This window comes from Haemaphysalis longicornis, unplaced genomic scaffold (genome assembly GCF_048455015.1).
Source record: "Haemaphysalis longicornis isolate Haplotype H1 unplaced genomic scaffold, Haemaphysalis longicornis Haplotype H1 scaffold_12, whole genome shotgun sequence".
Classification (NCBI taxonomy): Eukaryota; Metazoa; Arthropoda; class Arachnida; order Ixodida; family Ixodidae; genus Haemaphysalis; species Haemaphysalis longicornis.
The window spans coordinates 73,297,944-73,322,213 of NW_027526225.1; the positions used below are offsets into that span (position 1 = coordinate 73,297,944).

General features: G+C 44.1%; 1 protein-coding gene across 2 annotated transcripts in view; it reads right to left on the bottom strand.

Annotated features, from left to right (window-relative positions):
• Positions 1-17,313, bottom strand: part of LOC144162813 (serine palmitoyltransferase 1-like) — a 55,473-nt gene extending 38,160 nt beyond the window's left edge. For both annotated transcript variants that reach the window (XR_013320774.1, XM_077693479.1), the window contains exons 1-2: positions 17,183-17,313; positions 5,701-5,811 (exon numbers count right to left, since the gene is read on the bottom strand). Coding sequence is in view for 1 of the 2 variants with exons in the window: in XM_077693479.1 (XP_077549605.1) it covers positions 5,701-5,811; positions 17,183-17,245 (174 nt within the window). In the remaining variant the exon portion in view is untranslated. The remainder of the gene's footprint in view (positions 1-5,700; positions 5,812-17,182) is intronic.
• Positions 17,314-24,270: the final 6,957 nt, after the last annotated feature.

Below are 24,270 nucleotides of genomic sequence, written 5' to 3' on the forward strand. Positions count from 1 at the left end.
TGGGTAGAAATGGACATTGGTTATAATGAAGTAGTAGTTATAACGAAGCAATTATTACTCCCCATTCAACTTCGTTATAACGACGTTTTACTCTAGCTCCCGCAGCGATTGCTCCTTTGGTTTTCTTGCGGTTTTCTTAAAAGTGCTTGTCGAATGCGTGTGTTGCTAAGTCGGTCAAGATACGCGATATAGCTCCACTCCAGTCACTCAACAGCGCAACCAATGCCCGGACCGAGAAAGAGAGAAAAATGCTTAAAGTGGCTACTTCCTCAGTTCATGGGAGTAAAGCGCTGATATTTGGGTCGGGTACTTGAAAAACCACGACTGTAATACTGAATACGACTCTTTACTACGTTATCAAAGAAATTCAGGTTTTAAAGATAGTTTAAAAAATTGGCTCCAATCTACACTGTGAAGGTGGTTGGAAAGCAAAACTTTAAACAACACCCAAAATAATTGCCCTTGCGACATCACTTGAATTCACATACGTGGCTCCACAAAGAGTGAAACAAGAGATTCTGAGATTTCGCCAGCCGTTACTTAGAATTCGCGTGGGCGGAGTCCCGAACGCAGCAGTGTCGGCCACGGCCGGGCTAAAGCGCTGAACGCCGCCGGCGTAGCCCGGCCATGCGTCGGCAGAAAGGAAACGGAGTCTGGAGAGGAGCGTTTTTAAAAGGGTGAGACAGCGGAACCTAGCCATCCTGATGAGCTAGCTCGGTGCTCCACCACCGCGCGACACAAGCGTGTCACCACAACAATTCGGCGTGTTAGCTTAGTGATTCCCATTTATACTGATTTAGACTAATTACTTTAGTAAGTTTGGGAATTGCGAGAAAGCTGAGGGAACTTTTAAAATCGCTCTCTATGAGCACTAGTTGCTCCTTCCGTCTTGTGTAATACCTCATAAAACACAATTGAATTGGTATTCATCAATTTAGAAAACGGCGTCCCATTCGTGGCAAGGAGTGTGCAAAATGTAGCGGTTCTCTAGGGGCCAGCTGTCTGCATGCACTGTAAACGCAAACTAGCCGGAAATGGAGTTTTAATCAAGTAATGTGCCCTGGAAAGTACCTATAGCAAAAAATGTACTCCCTAGGCATGATCTAAAAATGTGGACGAACCTCCATGGTAGTACCGTTGCCCATCCGTGTAGCAAAAGGGAGGATTTAGAACGACTTAACACCATTTGTGAGATGGCGTTCGGTTCCTTGTAAACTACCACGTCCACAATAAACTCCCCATCGGAGGTAATCATCTCAAGCGGGCGGTCGCCATGTTAGTCTTGTGTTGCTTCCGTGTATCAGCACTTCAACCGTGGCCTAATGCCAATTAGAACGAGTAAGCAGGACGCGACGGTTGCATACAGCTACAAAACCGATACCGTACGTATACCCGTATAGATGCTTCAACCAGCGCGATCAGAGGCAGACAGCGCGGCCGTGTTGTTTCAATCTGTTTATTTTGGCGATAGGTGTTGTCAAACTCTGCTGCTAACGAAGAGACAGTTCTCGCCGTTGCAAACAATTGCAATGTTCATCTGTTTCGCTTGCTTGCGCATATATAGACGATTTAAATTCTCGTGCCAGCGCGCCAACGCACCCGACTGCAGCGACTCAACTTGCCCTGGCGGCATGACTTGCTGCCCGGATGTAAACAACCTCCGCGCAATCAATGCAGCGCGGCCGGTGACTTGGTGCTGCCGAAGCTTCAAGCGCCTCGCCTTGGGCCATCATTTTTTCTTATTTGCGAAGGACTAGTAGTGCCATTTGGTGGAAAGATTTTTATGTGCCCCTGTCACACGACGAACAGCCGCTAACAGCATTTGGATACGGCGACAGTTGCGGACAGCTCGCTGGTAAGTGGTCTGTCATCAGTCAATGCGTTTGTCAAACGTTTGGATAGGCTTAACTGCGAAATACCCGTGCCGCACACAGCACGTACACGCACGAACAAGGAAAAAAGCGCTCACTCGTTTTATTTTACTTGTTTGGGGGTTTTGGGGTATGCATTCGCATTCTTTTGTAAGCCGGTTTGTAACAGGGCATTCGAGATAAAATCGCTTGTCGCGCGCGGCGTCGTTTCAAAGCAACGTGACGGTTACTTCATGCTGGCGAAAATCAGCGCAGTCAGACGGAAGCGAGAAGGAACGTAGAGAGGTCGGGAAAGAGGGCGCTCATATTTAAAAGAAAGCGTAATGCAAGACGAGAAAAGGAACGCAACCCGCCTGCATTTCTCCGAACTTCAGGACAGAGCCGCACACGGGTACGTTGCCACAAACTCGAGCGTACGACGTCTAAAAGTACCGTATATTTTTTTTCATTTTTTATTGTTCAGGGCCTAATTCTTGTTAAGTCGTCCGATTCATTCAGTTCAGTTCTATTTGCCCCTAGAAAACGCTGGAATTTGTCGAACGAAGCGGCGGTAACGCGACCACTTGCCGGCAAGAAAATACCAAAACAAAAACTCCGCTGCTCAGCTTTCACCGAAGCTCAGTTCTGTCGAGGGGGCGAGCGTAGCTTTGCCAGTGCTAAGGCGTGTCGATGATTCTAGAAGGAAGAAAGGCAAGTGGTGCGCTCGTCGGCGGCAGGCGCGTTGCGGGTTGTGCCCTTTATCTCCGCGAAGTGCGCAGTTATAAAAAAAAGAGACTAGCGCCGAAGCAAGTTAGCTACGTTTGGGCGTCGTTCTCAGGTAGCCGAATCGCCTCCGGCAGCGGTGCATCGTCTGGCCTGGTAGATGAATATTGTGGGACTCTGTCTCTCATATGTATCGATCTGTTCGTGTTCTTTTTAGTTAACTGCTCTACTTTGTAATATCTATTTGTCAACGCTCCTGATTGTATGTTTTGTATTAGAACTGTTGCTGGCATTTGTATTCATTCTAAGTTACCTCTTACGTTCCTGTCCACGTGCTTGTACCGTGTTTTGCCTGTCCAAATATAAGTCTTTGTGTTGTTTTCGTTCAAGGCTCTGACTCATTCTTACCGCTCTGGTCGGTAAGAATGAGTATTGAAATGAGTAAGAATTTTACGTGTGGGGCATTTTTTTTTTCTTTTTTGCTTTTTCAGACAGATGTTCCTTTGACTACCTGCCTGCATTCCATGAACGCGGAAGTTGGCCTCCACATCGATGGCCAGCGTGTCTTGACTGCATCATCTTTACTGGGAGGACTGTGTAGTCTGTTTGCATCGTTCTGGGTTTGGAACATTCAATATCCCAAGAAGGCACACAGAGCTCTAACGTTTGTGGAACATGCCATTTTGGACCTTGCCAGCACCAAACCACGTGTGAAGGATTTAGAAATAATTAACTTTTATCGCATGAATATCGCTCACTAATATTTTATTTGTTTTCAACCCTGTAATCATTGGATAGTAGTCAAAAAGAATTCCGTATTATGTTTCTGACTTTTTCTTTTTTCTTTTTTTTTACTGAAAAGAGGCTATTTGATGGGCCGTTCTGTATGCTGATAATACAGCTATCTTTTAGTGAAGCAATAATTTTAACAAACTAATTTAAGTTGAAACAATTATCTAAATAATGTTGGCAACAGGTGCGAAATTAATCAACTAAAAATTATCCGAAAAACATGAATTTCATGGCTTTTTGTTCTCACTCTAAAGAAGCTGTCGCGATAGCACCCATTCTGTTCTATATCATTGCAATTAACCCGTCAGACTCGGTCACTTTTCTTGGCGCATTTGTGTCTTTATCAAAACGCACTGGTATTTTGTGCAGCATATTTTTTGTTCTTTATATTACTCATTTATCCATAGCCATCTCACTGCTGTCTGTCTCCTGCATCATTTATCTCTTGTGCCTTTACCACCTACAAAGTGCACGTTACATTTCAATATCAAATCTCTGCACAGCTCTCGCTCATTTCACCACCAATTGAAAAATTTTTTTGTTGTTGTAAACCACTGCAACCATTTTTTCTTCACTTTGTGTACTGAGTACTGATGCGTACTGATAAGTTCTGATAAGTACTGACACGTTCTAGATCCTCTAGTATTATATAATGATTTCACTTACCATGCGGTTGTGTTTGTGCTGATCTGTTTTTCGTGTATTTCCAGTTCTTGCATTAATATTGTTTCTACAATTTGTTCAACTAGCACACTGCTCTCGCTCATTTCACCACCAACTGAAAACTTTTTTTGTTATTGTAAACCACTGGAACCATTTTTTTCACTTTGTGTACTGAGTACTGATGCGTACTGATAAGTTCTGATAAGTACCGACGCGTTCTCGATCCGCTAGTATTATATAATGATTTCACTTACCATGCGGTTGTGTTTGTGCCTATCTTTATTTTTCGCGTATTTCCAGTTCATCTAGTAATATTGTTTCTACGGTTTATTCAACTAGCATCGTATTGCTGTCTTCCATTCCTAACTGGCGTGTTATTTAGCAATGTACCATTTGTGCTTTCTTATAGAAGGTCGCCCTAAGTTTTTATTTCGGAACCTCCTTGTGTACACCATGTACCATGTAAACTTGTCTGCGAAAGTTCGTTTGAAATAAACCTGAAATCGACAAAAACCGTGTGAAATCAGTACTCCCGCAGGGAACTAGAAATTCTCCCTTGTGGCCTCGAAAAACTCCTTTCGGAAGGCCTACAAAACTCCCCAAGCTTTGGCAAAACTCCATGCAAAAGAAGTAAATGCTTCCCTTGAACCTCCTAAAAACGCCCCTAAAATACCATAAGTACTTCCCAAGGGAGCCATAATAGGCTCCTATTCAACCGCCTAAAAATTCCATAAACATCACTTAAAAACGCCCTTTAAAAGTAAAGAATACTCCATTTTCAACTCCTTAAATTCTCCCGGACATTTCTTAACACTCCCTAAATACCTCCTTTCCATCACCTAAAAACGCCCTGTTTTGAGGAGGTAAACAAAACCTCCCTGTTCCATGTAGTAAAAAAAACTCCTACAAGGAGGATCACTAGAGGACAAGCGAAAAAGAACCTCTAGGGAGTATATGGGAGGCAAAAAAGTTTAGAGTGTGTGGTCTCTACATTTTGTTTTCCCGCCATTCAAACCACTCCTTAACATATATTTGCCATACGACCACTTAATTCCGTCGGGTACGAGTTACTTAGGAGGTGCTGTCAAACAAGTTAATCAAGCCGTGCGAAGAAAGCGCGCAATGGACGCGAGTTGCGCCAAAACAGGCTCAAAACAACCGGCGCTGAAGCATACGACAGAGCCGTACCGCCGACGCGGGCGCCGGCGAGCAGGCACCTCAGCGCGAAGAACCTTGGGTAAATTTGCCGCATCATCTACAGTGTGCTCCGTGAATGAAACCCTCCGCCACCCACTCCCCTCCCGCGCGGCTTCCGCCGCGTTCGCAGTTTCTTGTCCCGCACGCCGCGAAAGAACTGTTGGCTGGTAGAGGTAGAAAGCATTACTTCGAAAGTGTTGCATGGTCCCTTGACCTAATTCAAGTACTAGATGAACTTGATGTCTGCGTTGTTAAGGCATTTCATATTTCGAGAATAGAACTGTTGCAGGGTCTCTTGACATAATCTAAGTACTTAGTGCTCTTTTCAACCAAGTTCTCAAAACATTTAGGATTTCGTAAAAAGTAAAAAAAGTGTTGCAGGTCCCTTGAATGCATCCAAACGCTAAATTTGCGCCTATAAAGTTGTGAGTAGACGCAGTTTAACGTCACACTGTTCACTTCGGTATTTACATACCTTCTCGGTGAGTCCCGACTTTTCAGCACCCATCTGGGGCTTCTTGCAAAGGAGAAACCAGAGAGCCGAAGCGAGCAGAAGCGCCACGACGGCAACATGATACGCAGGAGCCTGCAAACGAAGCCAGGAAAAAAAAAAGAGGCGTTGCTGTAGTTTGCGACACCAAGAACTGCTATTCGTCGACTTGGAATTTCAATATGACGGAAATAAAGGAAAAGAAAACACGCAGCATCCATAGTTTTGTTTTGTGTCTTCAACTTCTCACAGTTCTTTGACACAAATAACCCTGGTAGACTTCTATTGAAACTAAAAAAAAATGCGTTTTCAGGAGTTAATTCGAAGCCTTCTAGCATCATACCTCGCTCATCGCGCGCAATATGTTTCAATTGTAAATTTCTAGTCATCAGTTATAAAAATTCTTCCAGGCGTGCTGCAAGGTAGTATTTTATGGCCGCTCCGGTTTAAGTTGTATATTAATTATATTGTAGATCTTGATACAAATTCGAACTGTATACTATATGCAGATGAAGTAGCTTTATTGATTTCCTCTAATTTTATTTAGGATACCACTAAAAAAGCCGACATCACTCTAAAAAAAGTGCAACATTGCTCTGAGTTTAACAACCTAAAGAAATGCAAAAAATCAAAAACGGTGTTCTTTAGACCGCGAAACAAACCAGGTGTGATTCCTACTCATGTACGGTGAGGTCGTGACGCTACAGAAGTTGTAGAAAAAACTAAAGTGTTGGGTGTAATTTTCAAAAGCCACTCAACTTGGGACGAAGGTGTTAATGAAATTTACAAGCTTTCAAGGATAACAGGAATCGTCAGCGGGCACCGGTATTTACTACCAACTTAAGATTAATTGCTGCTATATAATTCAGTATTCCCGTCTCATGTGAACTATGCTCACTTAGTGTGGGGAACACAACTATGGTAAATAAGCACAACATTTTTGTTCGGCATAAAAGTATGCTCCGCTCAATTCACACTCATGGTTATGGGGCGCACACGGCTCACTTGCTTGAACTGCACAACATCACAAAGATATTTGACATGCGCCACGTGAGGCTGATCGACGCGCACACAAAAAAGATAAAAAATGGTTATGATAATGTACGTACACTTCTTGGCTGCCTATGTGTTAATGAACCTGCTGATGCCAGCCGAAAGCCAAAAATCTGGCAGGTGCCTACTTATCGTACGGGTTATGGTATGCAAAATGTATTGAAGATGTTGCCGCGTCTTGAAATAATTTCCATGCCGAAAATTTTGAACAGAAAAAATAATTTCCTAGGAGAGCTTAGAATACATACCCAAGTTAGTACTTATCATATGGTATCTTTTTATTTTGTATTGACCGTTTTTAGATGTGCCGATTCTTTTTTTGTTGTTACACTCTGCACATTGTAAGTGTAGCACTTTAAATAATGCCGTGCCAGAATAGGCCTGACACAAGCCGCTCAGTAGAAAGATAAGAGTACAGTGAATTGGGCGAGTTCATAAATTCGCCAACTGCGCCACGTCTGGTATTATTTGTCCCCCATTCTGTCTCCACATGTTTTCGCGCAGTTAAATTAAGGAAAGATGAGAGTGTGTACGGCCGTTTCTTTATTTTATCGTATATGTGTCCTCTATTATTGACGCAGCCTCTCAAGGAAGCTTTCTTTCTTACGCATATTTTGTACCCGTCTCCCTTTTTCTTCTTTTTTTTTTGGGGCTGCAATATACGGAGGCGATGTCACGCAAACTCATGCAAATCCTGATCTTATTGTCAAATCGGCCTCAATACCATCTCTCACCTTATGCTCTGTGAGGCTCTATCCGACAACGCAAGGCAAGAAATCAGTGCCCTTCCGCTCTGTGAAGAACGATCACCTGCCGAGCCGGGCGAAGTGCAACGAGCGCAGAAAACAAACCACTCGTGCTTGTAATTTGCGAGTGGGCATATTCCTGGACGACTGGTTGAATTAAACTAGCAAGGAGTGGACCTTTATTCGCGAAGAAACAAGGGGCTATCTGTTTCTCTCCCGCGTCGTAAAAATCTTACAGTCGCCGAAAAACCCCATTGATAACCACAGGTGCACGGAGGATAGAAATCAGGTCGCATCTGGCTGTGAGAAACCAACGCTGAATATTCGCCCAGGAGAACGGGTATATGGACATTGTGCGCGACCAGCCTGCCGGCGCGTGCACGTCCTGCAGTACCTAAAATGAAAGCATAGTGATATCAAGGGGGTTATGGACGCCGCGGCCGCGGTGGGAAAGCGGCAGCCACGGTGGAAGGTGTAACGTGGCGCTGCAACAATGCTTAACTGCGGAACACGCAGTATTGGACAGCCATGTTACAAGTAAAAGCCTACACCAATCTTTTAATGTCGCCTTCACCTTTAGAAACAAATTAATTGCCGGAAAGACATTTTTGTGAAGGAAATATAAGAACTAGACATATGGATGCCACATGATCCGATTTCTTATGAATTGTGACAGCGGGGCTGAATTCTGACAGCGGGGATGATGCTTGTCACGCCAGGAGAAACCGATGCACGTCACGCCAGGCGAAGGTATATATACCCCTCTGGGCCGACAGAGGGCGCCACCGCCTATATGGACGTCCGGGTGAAGGTAGTCCGCTGAGCCCACAGATGGCTCAACCACCTCGACTGTGGTCCAGCGCAAGCTCTCGGCACGCGGCGAACTTCCACCCGACGTATATGCATGGAGAAACTACCAAACCCCCCTGGGTCAGCCTCGAGAACGCACTACATACCGCAACGAATGGCGTTGTAAGTGAGCTCCGCTTCTGCGTGAGGTTGCCGCCAAAGTGCCGAAGCCTGCTCCACTATTTAAACAGATTTAAGCGGCGTGGAAGTGGCTTTAATATTTTCCCTTCGCGGACCTCCAGTCGCCTGGTTTTCTTCCACACGGGCGCGGGAACTGGGGTGATTAAGCATAGATACAGCTTCGCTCTAGAAAATGATACGCAACCCGCCACGTCCATGGCACTAGACAAACAAATGACAATCCTGGGGGTTGGTAACCATTAATAGTCCGTGTTCTTTCAACCGGTCATTAAGGTGTGAGTCAGTCTGGGCGATGTACCCCTTCCAACCCGACAGCAGCACTTCATACACCACCCTGTACTGCGCACTGAAGAACATAGTTCCATGTTGCTTTTAACACATCACGGACGTTTCGTGGAAGGTCTATTTTGCATATTCGTAGGGACGGAGAGAACTTTAGTTTCCTTCTGTTTGCTAACTTTTACACGATGCGACGTGTTGTACAAACCTAAAACTACTGCCACTTAACGTCACAACTTCTTTACAACGACAGAGGGTAGGCGTCCGCCTGCCCATTGACGTTATATTTGCAGAAAAAGCTGACACCGCATTTGAGGGGCTTTCTTGAAGCACAAGTTAGAAAGGTCCATTTTACACCCACCGACAGTTAGCTGAATGGTAGGGTGGTAGGCCCGTTCTCGCCCAAAGTGCGGTACGTTGAATATACATGTCGTTGGGAACGCGTCTATACGAGATCAAGGCATCCCATCACATCATTGTCCTGGGTGACACGCATTATATCTAAGCTAATGAAAAGGTGTTGAAACCAGGTTAAACGCATACAAACTACCAAATAAAATTAGTCACACCGGCTATAAAAATTACTCAAAAGAATTCACGAACTCCTCCATTCCGGATAGAGGGGTGCAGGCGAAGCTTGACCACAGTGGAAATAAAAGCGGGTAACATCGAGATATAATGACCGCAAAACAAAAACGAAAATACTTCTGCCAAAATCAAAACACCATGACCGAAATGGCAACGCAATACCAACGATCGATATCAATGAAATGCAATACCAACGAAAGGCTTTCAGATTGTGAAGTATCCAAAGACGACGCAGCTGTATTGAAGGAAAACCAAGGTTATTGGAGCGAACCTCTGTTCCCTTAACCATAGAGTTTCTTAGTAAGTATACTAGAGAGGAAACTGTACTTGGGAATTCATGTCGTCGCGGGTGTTTATGAGAAGACCCCATTGTGGCTTGGGCTTGTCATGACTGGTGGATTCTTAAGGGGTTTTGGGATTTGCTTGCTTCACTATGCATTGACACATCTATGAGCTACGAGGAAGCCGAAATCCGCCCTGGTCTGGGGTAGCCGTATTTGGTGAAACGGCAGGCAGTGCGTGATCGTGCCTCACGTAGGTCATGCCACAGTCGAAGAACGTATGACTGAGCGGGTAATATGCCGCCGCGAAAGTTGTAGCTGACGAAAAAAAAAACGTACTTCCACGAAGACAAGATACGACAGATACGGACGCCTCTTTCTCTCCTATCTTGTCTTCATCCGGGACTGTTTAACGCCACATGTTCTTTTTTCTTCAAATATGCACGAACTCGCTCAGCAACAAGTTTTGTTAAACTGTAGCTCACGGTCGGTGCATCGGTTCACCACGAAGACGATGTTTTCATAGGCACGCTCAAAAAGCTTTCCTAACTTGTTTCCCCCAAATATTGACATGGGTGTTAACTACTAGCTTGGTCTGCAGAATAGTAGGCTCAACCGTTCCTGAGAAAATACGCTTCACTTCCTTTTTCCTTAGCTTTAAAAGAGTCAGTTTTGTTTTCCACTTGCACACTAACACACCATTTTTTGCGTTTTTTGTGGCACTGTGTTCGAATATACGGCCACTAAAGTGTTTCAATCTAAGCCAATTATAAAACTAAGGCGAGTGCATGATCTAATGGCAGCCCATGGCTACACAGACGGCCTTGATGTGAGCTGCATAGACGCTAGCGCCAGATTCCTCTCTAGAGTATATTGTAAGAAACTCTATGGCCTTAACAACTCAAAGAATACACAGGCGGCGAGCGGCGAATACACAGTCAACATGCTGACGTGCGCAGGCCAGTGGTGGCAAATGGAATATGGCGGCGTCCACTCGGCCAGCATTTATCTTTCGGCGTGATTGTTTCTCGAACCGTATAACTATATCAAGAACGCTGGTGATCCCAGAAGACTATTCCAGTCCATTATTAAAGGGCAAAACGCCCTCTCTATCAAATGAGAGAACCCATGCGGCATCACAAAGAAAGAACCGCTGCCACATGCGTAGGCAGCGGCGACATTTGCTCTCTGTTGAAGGGTATCCTCAATGTGCCCATCACTGCCCCCGGTCACCCACAAGGTGACACTGTCGGCATAAAGACTGTGATGAAGGGATGGTATGCTATTCAACTGTTACGGGAGATTAATCATCGCTATACTGAATAACAGTGGCGCCATGACAGCGCCCTGTGGGGTGCCTATTGAGGGTAGGTGTATTATATCAGAGCGTAGGTCTTTGATCTGAAAGACTGCAGTGCGATCGGTAAGGAAATTGTGAATGTAATTGTAAGCACCAGCCCCCGGAGCTAGCTAAGGCTGCCAGGTTTTGCAGAAAGGCTTTGTGTGAGACTCGGTCGAAAGCTTTTCGCAAATCGAGGGCGAGTATCGCTGCAGTCTACACGAGACTGGGGAGTTATTATGTAATGCTTTTAGTTGGATGTGAATGTCCTGAGTGGAGAGTCCGGCCAGACAGCCGAACATGGTGGAGGGGAATTGCCATGTGTGCGTGAGATGCTGTACCAAGCGTGCATGAATGACATGTTGGCGGACCTTTCCTACACAAGAGGTGAGGGAGATGGGCCAGAGATGCGCGAGGTCGAGAGGCTTGCCGGGTTTAGGAATGAGCGAGACCTTTGCGTGCTTCCATTCGGGGTGGTGGGTGGTACCGGCTTCCCAGTTATGATTGTAACAGCGCGTTAAGATCTCGATGGATTGATCATCCAGGTTAACACAGCCTGGCACGGCCGGGCGGCAAAACAAAACATATGAAAAAAAAAACTAAATGCATGGTTCACAGAAATATTGCAGATTTTTATGGAAAGTAAAGTGTTTTGCATAGTATGCTATTTTAGATAATTCTGCGATTATTGGGAACGGCCGCGCTTTTCATCGGTTGCACTCTTAGGCGGAGCGAAGCAAGTACGGCCTACCCATGCCGTAACGGAAAGTGAGCTGCCGGACGAGAGCGAGCGTCCGCACCTGAGTTGTGGCGTGTAGCGACCGATTGCACTGATTAGATCCATTGTGGCATGATAGAGCGTGACACTTGTGCCGATCGCCCGTGCCAGCTGTGAACGACAAGCTACTACAGTATGTAAAGCTACCCGCCGCGGTGGCTCAGTGGCTAAGGCGTTGCGCTGCTGAGAACGAGGTCGCGGGTTTGATTCCCGGCAGCGGAGCCGCTTTTCTGATGGAGGCGAAAAGCAAAAACGGCCGCTTGTACAAGATTTCAGCACACGTTAAAGATCCCCAGGTGGTCAAAATTAATCCGGAGCCCTCCACTACAGTTGGCCCCATCGCCTGCGTTGCGTCCGTGCGTTTAACCCTGCAATCAATAAATTACTACTAAAGCTCCAACCGGCGCACTCAATGCTCTCCCTGCGAGTCTCCTAGAGTGGATACATGAAGAACACCTTAATGACACCGACGTTATATTCCCAACAATAATAATAACAATAATCTGTCAATCCACCAAGCAATCATATTTATTTACGTGCCCAGAAAAAACCACTGGCCTTTATGCTGCCGCACGTATAGTTACATAAAAACAAAATACAAGAAACATATTGCAACAAACAAACAAGTGAGAACACACACACAAATCGAAAAAGTGAAAATGACATAAATAAAACACAGGTGGAGTGAAAGGTAGCTGCAGTAAAAAAGAAAAAAAGATGGCTTTGTGCCTCTGCTTATTGTAAAGACCGCATAACAAGGAGAGCAACAAAGTTTGACAGTATTACAAAGAAAACAACGGCAAAGTATACACACAAATGATAAGAGGAGCAAGTCACAGGAAAGTTTCAAATAATAGATAACTATCATTTGGTAAAAACAGAACCGCCGAGAAACTAAACTCCAGCAACCTAGAAAAAAAAAGAATGACCGAGACATCATAGATGTTGAACATACTGTATTGAACAGTGCAGTAGGGAAAATTTTAAAGGAACAGTTAAGGATGTCAATGCGGTCAAAATAGCGGTTGCACGAATTCAGTATTCGGCCCACCGGAGAATCATAGGAGTGGGGCGCAGCGGTCAAGAACGGGCGATGTGACCTGGTGGCCTTTGTGGAACCCTAAACTCTAAACAGCTGAGCAAGTCTCCCCTAGGAAGGTCACCATTAACAATTTTATGAAGAAACGTAAGATCGGCACGCATACGTCTGCAGTTCAAGGAAGGGATGCAAGGAACTATGGTTACGTCAGAATCAGGACCCGGACTGTGAATGTGATGATGGTGCTTAAATATGGATAAAAACGTCTTCTCACGTTCTATTATTTCACTACCAGATTTGGAGATGCCGTCCCAGGCAAGAGAAGCATACTCTAACTGAGGGATACATATTGCATTGTATAGTATTAGAAATGGATATGGAGAGGAGAATTCCTCTGAAATCCGACACAGATTTCATTTGCAAGACTGCGGAGCGCTCACCAGGTGATGAGCTTAATATGAGGAGAAGAAGATAGAGTACTATCGAGAAGCCCCCCGAGGTCCCTAATCTCCTCAACCCTTTGTAGAGGAGCGACCTCAATACTGTAGGAAAGCAGTATACTTTGGGTTTCGTGGCTGTACGGGATAACCTTTGTTTTAGCAGGGTTCAAAATTGATCAGATTTTGCTGCCCCAGACTGATAATTCCGACCCGTCCTTTTGCAAAGCTGAGCAGTCTTGAACACCGCTATGTTTGACATCATCAGCATAGAAGAAATGAAGATTCTGTTAGGACTGTTGACACGTCATTGACAAAGATAGCAAACAATTGTGGACCCAGCACGAAACCTTGAAGTACACCACTTTTTGCAGTGTAAACACGTGACTTTTTGCTGTTTACATCTACGTAAAAGGACCGGTCAAGGAGATAGTTGGACAAGGCAACTAGGGCAGCGTCTTCGCCCGACGCAGTAAGCTTGTTAATAATTAATTGATGGTTCACCACATCAAACGTCTTACTGAGGTCAAAATAAATGACGGCAAAATGGCCGTTTTCTCAAACAGCAGCCAGAGCAAGTGTCATAAGGCTTGCAAGATTTCTAACCGTCGATCGACCCGAGAAAAAGCCATGCTGATATGTTATCAGGACATTCTGAAGGCAGGCACCAAGTGCTCTGTGCAGAGCTGACTCAAAGAGTTTTGAGGTTGGTAACAGCTGACCTATTACCACACTTAAATATTTGAAATATTCTTGCGGTCTTACATGCACGAGGGAATTTCCCAAAAAGTAAACAGTATAAATGGACGTTGAAACAGGCACAAAAATGTTGACGTAAGCTTTCATGAGGGCTGCTGGAATTCCATCTGCACCACAATAAAATGATGGGTTCATCTGTTTAAGGCTATCATTGACAAGTTTTTCATTGAACAAACGTGTACTAAATTGGATATTTTATTGAACTATAGGCACTTGTCGTTAGCATCTTGAATTTGAAAGAGAGAATGAAAGTACTGAGCAAAGCTGGTGACAACATCCTCAATCTGTTCCCCAACGGAATTAAGGAGGCTAATGTGTTCTTTGGACCCCTTAGAACGGCCGCATACATGCATTCAGCCGTCAGCCGGTTTCTGAGACGCAGCAGCCTCCAAGGACCCTATATAGAGCTGGTGGTCACGCCTCTAGAGGCTTTTACAAAGTGAGCGATACGGACTAAACTCCGCTTTTCATTTGTCAAGCCCAGAATGCTTTGCCTTTTTGTTGGCTCTGGGCTTAAGTGTAAGTGAACTTTGAAGTTCTTTAAAGAACCAGCGGGGAAATTTGGAATAAACAGGCTTATAAAGAGGGATGTACTTTTCCATCCACTCCTGGCAATTTCGGTAAAACATCGAACCTGTTCGTCAACATCATGCACATCAAAAACACTTGACCATTCAGCAGATGAATAAAAGTGATACAGCCTAGCATATTCTCCACGCTTGAAATTATATCGTGGAAGTGCACAACCATCAACACCGCCACAGCGATGCTGGGCAGCGACAGAGACCGACAGTAAGAGGGGGTGGAACTTGTAGGGGTATATAAGAGATATATCGGAGGCACACACTTCTACGTTTTTCAAGTGAGAGAACCGCACATCCAGAACATCACCACAGAAGTTTTCTTTGCGGCAGAACAGCTGCAAGGAGGGGAACGCTTGAAAATCTAATAAAATGCTGCATTTCTGCGCTACATAACGGTTTTTTATGCTGGAATGAAATACCGTTCCAGTGAATACATGGGCTGGTAAAGTTCCCAAGTATAATCAAGTTATGGCTGGCGTGTGCATTTGAAACATTTTCAACATATGTGAATTTTCGATTATATTCAATAAGTAAAATGTCCGTGGATATGTAGAAAGCACCGATTAGCAGCTTCTCGCCCCTATTGAGGTCCACCTCAATCCAGACTGATTCCTCTAGCATCTCGATAGGGGCAGGCTGGTCTCCTGTCGGTACGTAATAGGTCATTACAGGTGACGGATGGCCAAGTGCCCCGCAACACACAGAAGGCTAACCAAGTGGTAGTCAGTGGCGTGGAGGCTGCTACACACTAACAAATTTGCCCAACACCGTGGACCACAGCCGTGGCTGCCGAGGACTATATTGCCACGAACCTAATGAAAAGTTCGGGAAGGCAGGGCGGACCTGCGACACATGGTTTGGCCGTCTAAAAATAGGAGTGAAGGCCACTGTTTATTCGAAATTGGAACCAGTGAGCAGTGGGAGACCGCACCCGAACGTACAAGTCCAACTCGACCAGATGACTGAAGTCGCTGCCATGGTCCAAGGACCACTGGCAGCCGCCTGAAGAGGAAAGACAGAGGAAAATCTCCCACTCTTCTTCTTCCCTTGAGCCCATCCCGAGCGAAAACAGAGTTTTTCTACTCTAAGCGGAACGACAGGGCGAGGACGATCATAAAGAGGGCAAAGGCCCGAGCTTACGAGCAGCGCAGACGGGGCTGTAACACTAGACGTGGCGTCGCTCCGCGTGCGGAATCAACGTGTACGGAATGGCCGAACCCAGAAACGGGGAGCGTGGTATGCGGCTACATAGCACTTTGTAAAACCGCCACACACAGAGCCAACTCACATGAATGGTTTTAAAATGCAGCCCTTCATAACCTTTTCTCAATTTTTACAGGAAGAATTTTTTGTTCTGTGATACTATGGTTATTCATTCGAAATCTAATCTATACGACTTCGTTCTATGCCACAAATCAGGAAAAGTTACGGTTTCCCCGATGTTCAATGAAAGGGCTCAGCGCGCACTGCGGGAATAAATTTGTCGTACGGAGTAAATTTGGCCCAGAGCATGTAATTGCATTTTGTTTTCGTCAATCCACTACATCTGTATCTAATGTTTCCTACTCTTGCTTTTGCACCGGTGACTACCGATGGGTGCGTAGGCCTTAGAACTCATTGCATTGTTCGAGCAACCGTGAACCGTGGGTTAACAGCTGAACAGCTAACTTTACGATGATTGTTGTTCTTTCTGACACAGATTGCGAAGAAAGAACTCTTGAATGGAAATAGCGTTTTCATACTCCTTAAGGCATATCCCGCAACAGAGTTGGGAAACTTTGAAATGTGAAAAATTGGGCTACACATGACCTTAAAACATTCATAAGCCATTCCACTCTGTGGAGGTGGATGACCAGCAAAGACCCTTGTCAGACGTCAGAGTTAAACAAGAGTTACACCCATTTTTTTTAATTAATTTTCGATGAAGTTTGTTGTGTCACAAGGATTTCTTGCTCTTGCAGAACAAAAATGCAAGGCTAAAGCTTTCTGCGGAAAATCGTTGTGTTATGGTTTCCCACATTTTTTACATCTGGTTCTCACGCACCAAGCTCTGTTTTGGGCCCATGGTTGTGCCTGTTAATACCGACAAGTGGAGAGGCCACAGAAGGCATTAGAATTTTCAAGCAACGACGAACTGATTTTCATTACTGCGCGAACAGCGGAAACGATGAGCCTACGATAATTTCTGTTCTTTCTGACACAATATAAATAAAAAAATGAACGCTGCAAAAGAAATCGCGTTTCAGACTCACTAATACTATTCGTTCAACATGGCGTGAATACTTAAAAGATGTGACGAAATGGGGTGCCCATGACCCTGAACAAGAAGGTCTCAAACGAGGCGCAATCAGCAGATGTCAAGCTAGAGAAGCACACTCGAACTTTCCAGACAAGCATCTTGTCCACAGTACACGTAATTGAGACCGAGCGCCGTTGCACCAGCTTGGTGTAGTCTGCAATCTACACCGGGCTCCCGCAATTGCGAAAATATCAGGCGGTAGACGAGCAAGCTCCGACATGATAGGCCTTGTTTCCAATCGCAATACCGGCAGCGATCCGGCGGAAGCAACGACATAACACACAGCCGAGCTTACCTGGAGGAACGCTTCCAAATTTGCGTACAGCTTCCATGACACTATCATCATGGCCCCCTTCATGTCGGGTGAATGGGTCGGCTTCCCTGGAAAAAGCTTGTAGGCGCCGGGTCAGATGGGTTGAAGCGCAGCATGGCAAATGGTACATTCTGTGAGAGAGCTATAAAGCGTCACTTAGTGTTAACATTCCAACACTCAAACCGCGTGATTGGTTAGTGATGGCGACACACCTGAGTGGTCGGCCGTCGAATGGAGGGAGAGGGGGAAAATAATTCGCTTTTGAAAATGGTGACGTCAAGGTTCAAGGACGACATACGCGGCAGACAGGTGTTAATAAAGCGTGTCAGATAGGAAAAACATGCAAGCATAGCGCCAAATGAATCGTTAACCTTTATTTCACTGCAGAGATAACGGTACACCTACGCAATATGGAAAAGCTTTCAAATCTTGCGCCACAGTGGCGTGCCTGGGTGGGAATATGCTCCGGTACCAAATGTCGAGTAAGTTATCGGTGTGTTGTTAACTGGAAGTTGGAATTCAAATTGGAAGTTGCTAGTTAAACCTATTCGAAACCTGCTAGCGAACCTCATCCAATCTGAAATTCTCTATCTGTGGCGCTAAAACCTACTTCCCAACAGACCAACTCAAATGCTTGTTTTCGCCTGTCTTCCATTCTTCTATTTATATTAATGCAAAACGCATCAGTGAAAATTTTCGAAATACAGTATTTTGCTTTCGGCTCTTGATAAACAATTTTCTCTTACCAGTATCTCTGAAACCTGGCTTTGCGACGACGACAAAAATTTGTTTTGTTTACCTTCTTACATTTCTGTGTACTCGCATAGAACACATAGCAATCATTTAAGTGGAGCCATATACATCAACTCTAACACCAAGCACAAACGTCGATCTGACTTGTTAAATGTAACTGACCGGGAAAGTGTCTGGGTGCAACTCGATCATAGTTTTATCAATTTTGGCAATAAGAGTTTCATCTTTGGGAGTGTCCATCGATCTCAATCTTCGTCGGTCATCAATTTCTGCCAAGCCCTCAATGTTGTTTTGCATGCATCACGTCTTTTTGACACAACTGATGTGATTATGGGCGATTTAAATATAAGTTTACCTGACCTTTCTTCCCATAGCTCTTTAATTTACAAACGCCCTTTTCAGAGTTTTGGATATGAATGTTTAATCTCCCTTCCCATTCGCGGCACTAATGGTAAAAGCACCCCAATTGATCATGCTGTTTCTAATGTGTCCTGCACCGGACACAGAGGTTCTTAAAGTCCACATTACTGATGATTACCCGATTTGCCTGCCCTTCACAAACAACGCCAGTCGAACCAGCAAATCCTCAACCAGAGGTTTTTTTACAAAGAATCGTTCATTGATGCTGTAATGCGCACTGACTGGCCCTCAGTGATACCCTTAAAGGTTCCCCGAACTGCATTTGCAGGGTTTGTATCTATGTTGTTATTCCACATTCAATGCGATACGCAGAAACTCAAAAGTAAAAATGTATAGGCCGCTCCTCACAACCATTGAATTACTGGAAAATAACTGAAAGAGCTAAGAGCCAAATAGAACCTTTATAAAAAATAAAATAAAACGTAAACCTCTTAAATTGCATTTCCTTTTCCGTTACAGAAGATTCCGTAATGTTCTTAGAATACGTCAGAAAATGCAAAACGAATGTATTATGAACGAAAAATTGAACATTCTGGCTCAAATGTCAAGAAAAAATGGAAGATACTTTACTCATTATTCACCAAAACGAAAGGCAGTCTAGCATAACTACCGTTCAGCAACACAACGATAAGTGTGAAAGCTCGCTGGAGATACCTGAGGCCTTCAGTAATTATTTTTTTCGTACTGATGGCATCCCAAGTTCCGGTTACAATTTATGCCTACCTCCTCTGCCCCATCTGTCTTTTTATTTACTACCACATCTGATGAAGTTCGTGATGTCATTCGCAGTTGGAAAACAACAAGTGCTGGTCAGGATGTTATTCACCCCATTCATATAAAAAGAATTGCGCACGCTGTTTAGTATATTCTATGAATCATTACAAACCTAGCTTTAAAAACTGGCACCTTTCCTGTTGAACTGAAAAGGGGTAAAATGGTTCCTGTCTTTAAAAAAAGGGTCAGCACTAATACCCAAGTATCGTTCCATATGCCTACTACCATTTGTTAGTTAGGTATTAAAAAAATTGGTGGACGTTCATCTCGTGAGTTTTGTCAATAATTTTCAGATTGTATCACCTACTCAATTTGGTTTTCGAGAGGCATATTCCACTGACCTCGCTTTGTTATCTTTAACCGATAAGCTGAAGGAAGCAATTGATGGCGGCAACTATGCAGGCTCTGTATTTGTAGACTTCACCAAAGCTTTCGGCATTATAAATCACCACATTCTTTTTATGAAGCTGGAAGAAATACGAGCAACTGGTCCCAGACTACTATTAATAAAAAATTACTTCCTCAAGAGAAGTCAGGTTGTTGATGTGTCACGTGATAACTCTAGGCCCAAAGTAACAAATATAGGCGTTCCAAAAGATTCGATTCTCGGCCCACTTCTCTTTATAATTTACATAAATGATCTGCCAACCTCTCCTAATGCCTCAGATTGCTTATTTTATGCATACTGAAGAGGTGTTTATTGGCAGGGAATGGTAGCGTTCCAGGTGACGGTGTTCAGGTAGGCACTGAGACTAGCCGGAGCGATGATCACGTTGCAGCGAGCTATCAGAGATCGTGGCGCGTTCTATCCGAGGCCGGTGCTACCTCCTCGTCGTCTTCACAGTCCCGATTCACTGCGTACCCATTATTGCCAATGGCCACCGTATCAGGGCATACCCACATGGGGCATAGTGCGTCCTTCGCAGTGCCTGATAGCATACTCTAAGTGGGCAAATCTTTTGCACTACAATATCTAGAGCAATGGTTAACACTGATGAATGCCTCCAGTTTCTGACTGAGAAACTAAACAAAGACCTGGCAAGCTTGGCGGCTTGGTGCTCTGGTAATAAATTACTGATTCGTCCCACTAAAACCGGGGTCGTTGTTTTTCACTTTCACTGATGCGTACCGAATTATATCCCTCGAATATTTCTCAATCAATTTGAAACTGAAGCAGAAAAGAGGGTGGTTTTTGGGTGGTTTGGTTGAACCGTCACTTGAAATTCCACTTTCACGTTTCTTATCTGATAAGGAAACTGGCGTCCGACACACATGTTTTGATTAAGTGCTGTGGTGTATTCTCTCAGCCAACTTTACTTTCGTTATACTTCACCTTTATTCGTTCCCATAATAATTACTGTATTTAATCTTGGGCAATACCTAGATCAGAAACCTTTCCTCCCTTACAACTTTCAAAACCACTCTATTAGAATACTTAGCCACAGTCCTTTCCGCAGTGATGCCAACGCACTCCTTTTTGAGAACAACATTTATTATATTGAAAACAGTTTAAATAAAAGCTGAGTATCTTACTGTTTACAAAAATTAACAACCAGCTTCCTCTGTTCGCAATTCTCGAATGCAACCAAATAAATACTAACTTCAAAAGATTTCTACTTAACCACAATTTCATTTTACCTCTAGTTCACTCCAACTACGGCAAACAAACAGCCTTTTTCACCGAAATCCAGCTATAGAACACCATACCACCGGAAATCCGAATTTCCCAATCAATTTATTGGCTAATTCAAAGAAAGAACTGAAAGCGTTCCTCACGTCCATGCCACATCCAGCGTAAGTTTGATTGGCCTTTACTTTTCTTCGCATTTTTTACTTCTCTACTGTTCCTCCCTCTCTCTTTAATGGCAACTTTTGCACAACCTTCTGGCGATGAATCACATCATCGGTGGTTGTTGTATATAGCTAAAGATAGATGGGGTTTCTTTTACGTTTGCACTTTTGCTCTTTTGCAACTTGCAACAATCTCCCAGTTACTTGGAAATGTTGAATTAGCCTTGTGTTTTCTATATACAATTTTCGCTTTTTTTTACTTTTTTTTCTGCTCTGCTTTCGAGTACCTTGCGTTGCTTCAGATGTATTTTATGATTTGTTTTTCACTACTACAGTTCAAATACATTTTTCATGTTCACTGATATAGACGGTCCCGATTCAGTCTCTGACTGGGGGAGCTCCTTCTGTATACAAAAATTTTGTAATTCTTCAATTGACTAACAAAAAAAATTCTGACTCTGACTCTGACTCTGAAATTACTCTTCAGAAACTTTATCATCTCACCTAAAGAAAGTTGAAGGAAGCGCGAAAGCCTTCTCGCATCAAAACTGCGTCAAACGTGCGTAAAATCCTTCATGAATGTGCGTAAAAACGTCCTCGAAAGTGCGTCCAATCGGTCGTCAAATCTTCAAACACCGAAATCGTACAAAAAGGACAAACTCATACGACAATTTATTGTGCACTACGTAAACGCATCTACGAACGATCTAAATGTATACGGAAGCGTGGTTTATGGAATAAATGTATACTATTGTCCTCCTTCTTTATGATCCATGCTGTCTTGCCTCATCAAGAACTCTTCCTTTTTTGAGATTTTCAAGTAACCATTCTGACACAATGAAAGGTTTGTTTCAGGCACCCGCCGTGTGTCCAGATGTCTTATCAGAGATTTTCAGTCGACCAAATTGTCTGAGTAACTGCACTTTGGCAGAATGCTATGGATCTCACAAAAAAAGCTTTCAGTTTAAAAATCTACCAGAGGCCCCCCTTACATCACCCAGGCATGCTCAGCGGGATTCCTTCACTTAAACAAAATTTTTCGACGTAATAAAGCATTTGCAAGAAAGTGGCGGGGGATTCGCCAGTGCTTTATTTTATCTCTAATATTTTGTGAGGTTTGTGATAAACATTTAGCATTGTCTTCAAACCAAAGCAGGCTTTGTGAAGAACCAAACTAAGATTTGGTCTACAAAGTCTAATTTTTTTTTTCAATTTTAATTTGTTTCACGTTCCCTTTGTTTTCCAGTTCGCCTTTGCTTTTGACATATATTTCTTCCACTTCCGGCGTGACTATTTTCCCGGCAACTCTTATATTTACGTCCGCAGCGATGCCCGTTGTCGTCGACCGTTTTTTTCTTTAATGCGACAGTTTAGTTGGTTTGGCTGCTTGTATTTCCGCTCAATCGGCTGCGTTTTTCCCTACCTTCTTCTGCGGTTTACTGGTGTGGATGGTCACCTCTTGTAATTGCCGCGTTTAACGTCACGCTTCAGAGCGCATTGAGCTATAGAACGCTTTTTTTGTTTATTTGAAACGAAATACCTTTCATACTATGATTCGCTGAAGGATGTTGAAGGTCGACTGAACGACGAAACGTCTAAGGCTACCGTCTCAATGAACTGCTATGGTACCGGTAAATGTCTCGCAGGATCTGTGGCCTAACACTCGATGACACTCTGGAAGAAACTTCGTAAATTATGCTGGTTGGAATTTATTCGAACACACGTTCACTCTAAAAAAGTAAAAAGCTTAAACGACACAAATGCACTACTTCTATTTGCATACTTGGCAACATTTGCTACATTAAACAGAAAGCATCGTATCTTGTTTTATTTCTGCGCCCTAGAGTTTTTTGAAAGGTTCTCCTGGTTCCCTGAGACCTTTCGTAATTGGTTTTTGATGTTGACTTCTTTTTCGCACGTGAAAAATTACTGTATCATCGCTGGGCATTCTGTTATATAAAAATGAGGTATCTTTGTTACAAATATTGTAATATGCTTTTCTACCCGGCGTGGCGCCTAAGTTAAAGAGTCCTTATCTTGGTGTGCCCAACGGCGCGGGTTCACTTCCGGGGGCAGTGGTAACTGTTTACATGGAGGCGGAACTCAAACACCCCAGTGTCTGATATTTCAGTGCGCATTAAACATTTCTTGGTGGTCGAAATTAATCCAGACCGCTTCACTACGGCGCACGCCGTAGACGAAGTTCAGCTTTGGCGCGGGAATGAAATAGAATAGAAAACGTTTTTTTTTATTATTGCACTGAGTCTACCCTAGGCGGAATCGAAATTTAATTTTTTTAAACAGTCTTTTTTTACTTTCGCACAGTCAGTGGCTAGCCCAAGCACTGGCGACGGTTTAACTCGACTGTAAAATGGCCCTCATTCCTTTTTAGCAGCTGCGCAATGGAATAGTGCGCGAAGTGAAATCACACATGTCACGCGGAGCGCTGTGCAGCGAAGAATTTCCAAACACGCGCCCAGGTGGCCGCACAGATGGAGACCGTCTGTCTTTGTCTATTGTCACCGCGACGATGGGGCGAGGAAAAGTGTGTGCCTATCGTACGCGACCTTTGTAAATATCTTGTTATGGTGCATCAGCTACAGAGGCAGGAGGAGAGGACGCAAGGACATAGCCTGCTTGTGCTCAATCGTAGGCAAAAAGAGATGACGGTGGGCATGCTCAGACTCTAAGGTGGAGATCGAAAAGTAGGTTGACGAAGATATTGCACTTATGGTCTGCGCTGTGCCTTCCGTCATGTACATACACCTTCTGAATACACCAGCGCTTCATGTTATTCTATTCGCAACGGTATCTAGTTAACAAACCTCGCTGTTGCGTTTGACGTAGTTCCCCTGTGTCCGCGTGCTCCGGCATGCGTCCCCTAACTTCAAACCACCGGTTTGAGTGGGTTTGCGCTAGGGGAACATTTTGGCTCACGGCCTTGTTGGAATATTTGATCCCGACCAGCGTCACTGAAACGGTTGAAAAGTTAGATAATGAGAATATTCAGACTTCCCGCATTGAGGTTGAGCTTCTGATATACCCGTTTCTGTTTTGAGAGCTGAAATGACCTGTTCTTTATTCCTTAATCGAGATATATCTGCCGTGTGCGAAGGTTCTAGAGCAGGGTTTACAGGTTCCAAAAAAAAGTTATTCACAGAGGAAACTTGTGCGTTCTAGGGCCCATTCCAGTGATGTATTGATATATCGACCAGATATAGGGGAAATATCCAAGGTGGAGTAGAGTTCTGCCAAGGGAAATTAGACATCCACCTCAATGCAGCCGTACGTCTACAAGGGAAAGCTGTACAGCTTCCTCATTTATTTCCTTC